General features: G+C 34.7%; 1 protein-coding gene across 1 annotated transcript; it reads left to right on the top strand.

Moving 5' to 3' along the window:
• The first annotated feature begins 2664 nt into the window (after window positions 1-2664).
• LOC147557132 (protein trichome birefringence-like 42) lies at window positions 2665-5792 on the top strand. The gene is made up of 5 exons (XM_086658127.1): window positions 2665-3565; window positions 3658-3832; window positions 4785-4969; window positions 5065-5223; window positions 5326-5792. Exons 1-5 carry the CDS (start codon window positions 2949-2951, stop codon window positions 5654-5656), a joined length of 1467 nt encoding a protein of 488 aa, XP_086514253.1. The 5' UTR covers window positions 2665-2948; the 3' UTR covers window positions 5657-5792.
• The last annotated feature ends 2477 nt before the right edge of the window (window positions 5793-8269 follow it).

The following is an 8269-nucleotide window of genomic DNA, read 5'->3' as shown; positions in this document are numbered from 1 at the left end:
AAAATGTCATATATGCCCATATATTTAGAACAATCTTTTTTCTCCACCATCACTACCACCACCAAAACAAAACCACCACCACCAAAACAAAACCACCACCACCACCACCACCACAGTCCACCACCACTATAGTCCACCGCCACCAAAGTCCACCACCACCACAGCTCACTACTATATACCACCACCGAAAACCACTACCACCACCACGCCGGCGTCATAGAAAACACCACAAAGACAACCACAAGAAACCCCACGAAAGCCACTGTAGAAAAGTATGTGAAAACTCGTTGGATCTGTGAGGGTTTTCTTGGACCCTTAGGATTTTTCAATCAACCAGAGATATAGGTCATGGATGAAAAGCTTTAATGGATCCCTAGGAATTGTGGGCTGGTTTTGCTACATATACATATCTAAATCCTTAATAGAACATAGTCAGACCAAGTTTTGATCGTATTTGAGAGATGGGTTTAGGGTTATGTTTTCATTATTTAGGTTTTGTGATCTGCTGTGTAGAGAGAGAAAGGGAAGGAGAGAGAGTGAGCAGGAAGAGAATGAGAAAGGTAAGAAGAAATTAGGGTTTTTTTAAGAGAGATACATGAGGGTATATATGTCAAACCTATAATTCAGATTTAACTATTAGATATGAAAAACAAACATCTTACTTGGAAAATAATTCAGATTTTTCAGATTCAGCCATTTCAGTTCAGCCAATTCAGATTCAGTAGTTCAGATTCAGACTCAGAAAAAAAAAAACACAACCTTAATCTCGAATCTGATTAAAGATCAAAATCAGTGAAGATCTCGAGTATTTTACCTAACTTGGATTTTAAGAGTCTTCGAAGAAGGAAACATCTCCTAGAGGATTTATCAACTCGAAAAGATATCTATCAAGGGTCCTAAAACAGAGGAATTCCTAGATATCAAAGTTACGAGATAACTCCAAAGGGAAACCCTAAATCTCCTAACTACGAAATAGTAGTTTTAATGCAAAACGGTAGATCTCAACCGCCTCATCATCACCGTCTATGAACAGTCGGCCAAACCAGCCTTAAAAAGGCATAAAATCACGTTAAATAAGGTACGAACTCCAAGGTTCATCCAATACTCACTCTTTTAACTACAATGACAATCTGACTGTCTTGAGCGTTGAGAGGTTTCCCAACTCCTTGCAGCTTTCCAGGAGTTGGAGCTGGATTGATTGTAGCGACAATAAACAGAGTAGATTCACTCATCAAGACAAGATCTTGACATCAAAGTGTTTTTTATTCCACTGATACAAGATTAACAAATTTTGACATCAGTAGCACTAATTATGCGAAGTCGCGCTGCGTTTGCATATGTCCTTCGGAATGGCAAAGCATTGCATCCTGTAACGGAGAACACCTATTGTTATCGTTGAAATTTTTTTTTGAGAAAGAAGGAATATATTGTTGTTATCGTTGAAATGATGATAGTGTAACCAACTTGTGACAAAAATTCATTCTGCCAAGCTTGGATAGAATTTGATCGATCAGTGATTGCAAAACTCTGGTTTTGTTAGCTCCAATAGTAAGTTGAGCTCTTACGAGTGTCGTATGGGACATGACAAGACACACAATTGATTTTATTAAGGGGGGAGAGAGATTTCAATTAGTTTTTTTTAATCCTTGCAATTTCTTTTGATTAATTTTTTTCTTAAATTAGTTTTTTATTTCTAAGAGGGGGACAGTTATTTTTTTTTACATAGGTTATTTTATTTCTAAGGACTATATTTTAAATTTTGGGAAGGACTTCTGGATAATATCTATATAATAAAATAGAAGAGAAAACGATGACTGGGACAAACATTCTTTTTTAATAAAAGATATTGTCTAGAAGCCCTTATCAAATTTTAAAATATAGTCCTTTAAAATAAAATAATTTACTTGAAGAAAAAAATAACCGTGTCCGTAGAAAAAAATTACTAATTTAAGAAAAAGAGAAACAAAAGATTTCAAGGGTTAAAAAAAGAAATTAAAATCGCTCTCAATAAAATAATAACTAATTTAAGAAAAGGAAACAAAAGAAAATAATACCAAAAAATTAGGGTATCCAGAATATAGTAATATTAAATATGGAAAGTCGGGTGACATGTTTGGAGAGAGCGCCTAAAACAATACTATGGGGCGACTCTAGGAGCACTGGATTAGAATTTAGTCACATTTGATTAATACAATGGTCTGTGCCCTGAGGCACGGGATATACCTAATCCTTTATTAAAAGAGGATGTTTGTTTTTTTACTTCTGTTTTATTATATATATATATATATATATATATATATATATATATATATATATAATTACATATTTCTATTTTTGTTTCTAAGTTGTTTTGTTCTCAATATTACAATTTTTTTTCTTAATTTACTATTCTCTGTAACCAATTTCTATTTTGTTTCCTGCTCTATACACACAACAACTCTCTATATACGTTTTTTTCCTCACCAAGCTACGACTTTCTTTTTTAACTTTTTCTCCTGAAAAATCAAACAACAATTAAAAATATTGAAAGTGTTTTTTGTGTAAATATTGGTTGTGAAAATTTTTCTCGGGGCAAATGTAACTCAACCTTTTTTTTTTGTCTCGAAGTTGCTATCAAACACAACCTTTGTTTATATATAAAATCCCTCCATAGATAGAATCTTTGGGATGTGAAAACTGAGGTGTAGTCCAAATCTTTCCACTAAGAAAAAAACATACCTGCTCTTTTCTTTAATCCCCTTAAGTGTTTTGTGAACCTTCTTAGTTATTGGTTAATTAACCATGTGAAAAGTTGACATGTTAATATATTAGAATCATCCACTTGCATTTTCCTTCTTATTTTAAGAAGTTGCACCAAAAGAGAGACATAAAGATTCATTAAAACCAGTGTCTTTCACTAAATAAGAGAGAAGAGAGAGAGATAGAGAAAGAGAGACATTAGAACAACAATGCAAAATCCCAAAGCAAACTTAGCCATTGAAACCAATTTTTGGAACAATCTTATTAACCAGAGATGGAGATTAGGAACATTTGCAAGTTTACTTGGTTGTTTCATTGTTCTATCATTTCTCACATATCAATACCAAAGCCCAAACTTATCCCCCATTGAGATCATTAAATCAATTGCAACACCAACAGCATCAATGGAAGCACCAGCACCAACAGTGACAGTAACAGAAACAACAGTAGCTTCAGCCACAGCACCAACACCAATACCAACGACCACGCTGTTAACAGCTTCTGCTCCAGCACCAACGATGACGATAACAAAGTCAAATGAGGTCGTTAATAACAGCGTTGACATCATTAATAAGCCTCAAAGTGTCCCTAATACTACCTTCCCATCCCTAGTTGATGCATCATATGAAAAGTTGTCCATGAATGAATCGAAAAAAGTATGTAATATCTTTGATGGTAAATGGGTTTACGATCCCAAAGGTAGCCCGTTTTATCAAAACCGGCAGTGTCCGTTCCTAAGCGATCAAGTTAGCTGCAGAAGAAACGGACGACCGGAATTCGAATATGAGAATTGGAGGTGGGAAGCTAAAGACTGTCAAATCCCTAGGTAAGAACATAATTTATTTCTGGAAATAGTAAGATTCAAAACTTGGTCTCCCCAGTTTTTGAGATTGAATTATGTTTTTTGACATTCATCAGGTGGAATGGGAAGGAGATATTGGAGAGACTAAGAGGGAAAAGGGTGATAATAGCAGGAGATTCACTCAATAGAAACCATTGGGAGTCTCTTTCATGTCTTCTTTACCCATCTATTTCTCCTAGAAGGGCCTATGTTAATGTTGAAAGTGGTGTTTATAAGATTTTCAAAGCCAAGGTAAATCTTTTACTTCATCTATTCCTTCCTCATAGCCCTTACTTCACATGCATACAGAGACTGACAAATAATATGATATATATATATATATATATATATATATATATATATATATATATATATATATATATATTTTATTTCTATTATCAATATGAGATTTATGTTTTTTTTTTTTGATAATTTATTCTTGTAGTAAATGTTTTGAGTCAATGATAATGATGAATTAGTTTAAGTCTAATTAGGTAGGGTGGGTGATATGAGGTAGTATATTATAAATATAAGGTATTTGAAGCTAATAAATTAAGGGTCTAGTAATATGAGATCATGATTTTGGTAGATTCAAGTTTTGTTGTTAGAATCAGAGGTAATTTTCGATGCCTTTATTACTGATAATCAAGATCATTAATTTGCACTAAAAATGAACAATATTCTTTTGGAAAACCCAAACTATTTATTTATTATTTCACATTAAATGCGATTAGTTGTCTCTCATATGTTAGTGTGAAAAGCCAATCTCATGAATAACATATTAGATAAATATTCTCAAACCTAGACCATAAGAGTGTTATAGGGTGTATAACCCTGTACACTGGTTTTAGAAAGAAAAATTAAAGTCTGATTGAATATTGTTCATCTAACTCAAATAAATATTGAATTATATACTTTTTTTTAATTATACAATAAATATGTTCAATTTGTGTTTATCTAACTGAAATCCAATTGTTAATGAGTGGAGAAAACCTCGCCATTACATTTTGTGTGGTTAAATCACTTTTCTCTCATGTGGGACTATTCTTACAATATATGTGGCCAACTCAATGATATTAACAATAAAGAATAGGCGGTCAAGTTGGTCTTGGAGTTAATTCATAACATTTTGCTCTTGTTTATCATGTCAACGAAGACACTATGTGAAATCCGGTTAAAAAGTGACGTCTATTCTTCTTAATAGGACTACAACTGCACAGTTGAATTCTTCTGGAGTCCTTTTTTGGTTGAATTGGATGATCAAAAACGCGACAGAGATAGAATTTTAAAGCTGGATAGACTTGTTCCATCAGCAAAGAAATGGAAAGGTGCTGACATTATGGTTTTCAATACTGGGTTTTGGTGGACACACACTGGAAAGATGCAAGCGTAAGTCCATTATTCGCCTCTCATAATTTAACATACAAACACACACAATGGGAAGATGAATACTTACTTGAACTGGAATAAAATTGCTAATGCAGGTGGGATTTGTACGAGCACCAAGGGAAGTTAGTGAAGGACATGGATGTAGAAGTCGCTTTGCAAATAGCCCTAAAAACATGGGCTAATTGGATAGATCTCAATGTTGATCCATCCAAAACAAGCGTCTTCTTTAGGAGCATCTCCGCTACACATCATGGGTATGTATTATTGCCCTTTTCTTCGAACATTCCGAAAAAAAAAAAACATAAACTATAAATCTATGAGCTCTAAGTTTGAATGAATGTCTTTTTAAATTGCAGAAAGCAATGGTGTTTCAATCAAACACAACCAATCAAAGACGATTCATATGTAACACCATTTCCAAGATCCATAATTGGAAAAATTGTCAAGACAATAGGAGAAATGCAAACACCAATTAAGTATTTAAATATCACAAAACTATCCGAATATCGAAAAGATGCACACCCAACAATATACACAACCAAGGGAGGGAAGTTATTGACAATGGAGCAAAGAGCAAAACCAGAAGTATATGGAGATTGTAATCACTGGTGTTTGCCTGGAGTACCTGATACATGGAACTCACTATTGTTCGCTTCTCACTTCAACTCATATCCTAACATCTTATAGCATCAGTTTTAATGTACATTTTATTTTTATTTTTTTTTTAATTTTTTTTTTCTGTTAATGATTTAAACTTTTTTTTTGTGATTAATGTAATTGTATTCATAACTAAAAGTTATTGAATAACAAACAAAATTCCTCCCCTCTTCTTGTATTATGAAGTAATTGAGATAAGTGTAGCTAACATTTCTAATTTTTTTTTTTTTTTGATAAAAGCATAATAGAATTGATAAAAGTTATTGAGATAAATATAGTTAATGTTGAAAGTGTCTTGAATATGGGTTGATACCGAACCCGGTTTACGACCCACCAACACGCTTACAAGGCAATGGTAATTGCTGAGACAGGGCTGATTACTGAGACAGGGCTGGTACGCGAAGCAGGGCTCCGAAACAAAGCTGGACTTCGGAACAGAGATGGAATGCGAAGTAGAGCTATGTCGGTTATTAGTGTTAGCGTATCCATGTGTAATTCGGATTTAAAAATAGAGAGTCGGTGAGGCGGTGTGTCGGCGGGATTAAGGTTTTAGTGGCTATATAAACTAAAAGCCTAGGAGATACTTGTGTCGAATTCTCACGAAGCTCTTGTATAACTTGTTTGCTTATCATAGTGGAAATCATCGTGCCATTGTCGCCGTGGACTAGGTCTCACCAAGCGAACCACGTAAATCTCTTAGGTTCTGTGTGATTGTTCTTTATTTCCTATTGCTTTTCTTGAATTACTTGATTTCGGTCATAACAAACCCCAATTGTCATAACAGTTAACATATGCAAATTTGGGCCAATTTTTGCCAAGTAGCATCTTTGTTGCATCAAGGAAAAGGCTATTTGCCCGCAAATTACTGACATCATTTGTAAATTTGGCCTTGTCGGGTCATTCGGTCCACTTTTTGTCAGACCAAGTAGCATTGTTGTTACATCAAAGTTGCCCCAAAAACAAGCTTAGAACAATAAATAGAGCAAACTGAAAAATGAACAATTTCCACTTCTTTAACCAAGAAGGATGGAGTGCTTGATACTGTCCAAAGTTTATCACAGTTGGAGTTAATGTTCATTCAAGCTGCACAACCACCTTTTTCAATAGATTCTTTTGGACAACAAGTATGCGATCCATCAAGAACCTCATCAGATAATTATCTGGAAGAGGTGGATATTGACAAATGAATTGTTGTATTGATCAAGGAATTACAAAGGGTTTATATAGAGAAGTTAGGTGAGTAACTAACTCTCTAACAAACAAAATGACAAACTAACTGACTAACAACCATTTGGGTCATAATCCCATACAACACTAACTAATACAACACATCTATACAACATCAGTTCTATTCCCCCCTTCAAATTCAAGGATTGTAGAACAAACTTTCAATTTGGTTTTGCAAATACTGAAATCTAGGAGCAGGAAGTACTTTAGTGAGAATATCAGCAGGCTGATTAATGGTAGGGATGTGTTGAAGACGAATCATCTTAGAAGCCAGTAACTCCATAATGAAATAAAAATCAAGAGCTAAGTGCTTGATTTTAGAAGGAGACACTGGATTGGTTGCTAAATCAATAGCTGAGATATTATCACAGTTCAATAATTGTGGAGAAGACAGACAGTAGTTCAAATCATGAAGAAGATGACATATCCAAACCACCTCAGCAGCAGATTGAGCCAGAGCACGATATTCAGCCTCTGTGGAGGAGCGAGAAATTGTTTGTTGCTTCTCGGCCGACCAACTAATAGGACTGTCATTGAGATAAATAATGAAACCACCAACTGATCGACTATCAAAAGGACTCCCAACCCAATCAGCATCAACATAAGCTGTGATTCCAAAATGAGAGGATTTAGAAATCCTAATACCATGAGAGACAGTTCCTTTGAGATATCCGAGAATTCTCTTAGCAACATCAAAATGCACAATTGAGGGAGAGTGCATAAACTGACACACTTGACAAAGAGCAAAGTTAATGTCATGTCTTGTCTAGGTGAGGTATTGAAGAGCTCCCACCTACTTCTTTAACCAAAAGGATCAGAAAGAGGAAGTTCATCAATGGGAAGAAGTCTGGTCTTAGCAGCAAGAGGAGTAGCACAAGGCTTTGCTCCAATCTATTGGTCTTGTCTAAAAGATCAAGTATATACTTAGACTGAGTAAGAGTAATCCCCTGACTATCTCTATGATCTTCCAAGCCTAGAAAATAGCTAAGAGGACCAAAATCCTACATGGAGGTGCCTATGATTTGATGACATGGAGTAGAGTTTGAGCTTGTAATCAAAATGTCATCAACATAGAACAATATATATACCAAATCAGAACCAAATTCATATGTAAACAAAGAAGAATCAGCATTCGACTTCTGAAAACCCAGACTAAGAAGAGAATCAACTAATTCTTCATACCAAGCTCTAGGTGCTTGTTTCAGACCATATAAAGACTTGTGAAGTTTACACACATAATTTGGATGAAGAGGGTCTTGAATACTAGATGGTTGTGACATATAATCTATTTCTTTTAAAGTGCCATGAAGAAAATGCATTGCTAACATCTAACTGTCGAGTTTCCTAATCATGTTGAACTACAAGTGTCAGGAGAACTCTAATGGTGGTAGGTTTGGCAACAAGACTAAAAGTATA

Source organism: Eschscholzia californica, unplaced genomic scaffold, assembly GCF_041429995.1.
Source record: "Eschscholzia californica isolate CP2 unplaced genomic scaffold, dmEscCali1.0.p SCAF_2, whole genome shotgun sequence".
Lineage (NCBI taxonomy): Eukaryota > Viridiplantae > Streptophyta > Magnoliopsida > Ranunculales > Papaveraceae > Eschscholzia > Eschscholzia californica.
Note: the sequence above shows the minus strand (reverse complement) of the source record. Positions and strands in the feature narration are given on the sequence as shown.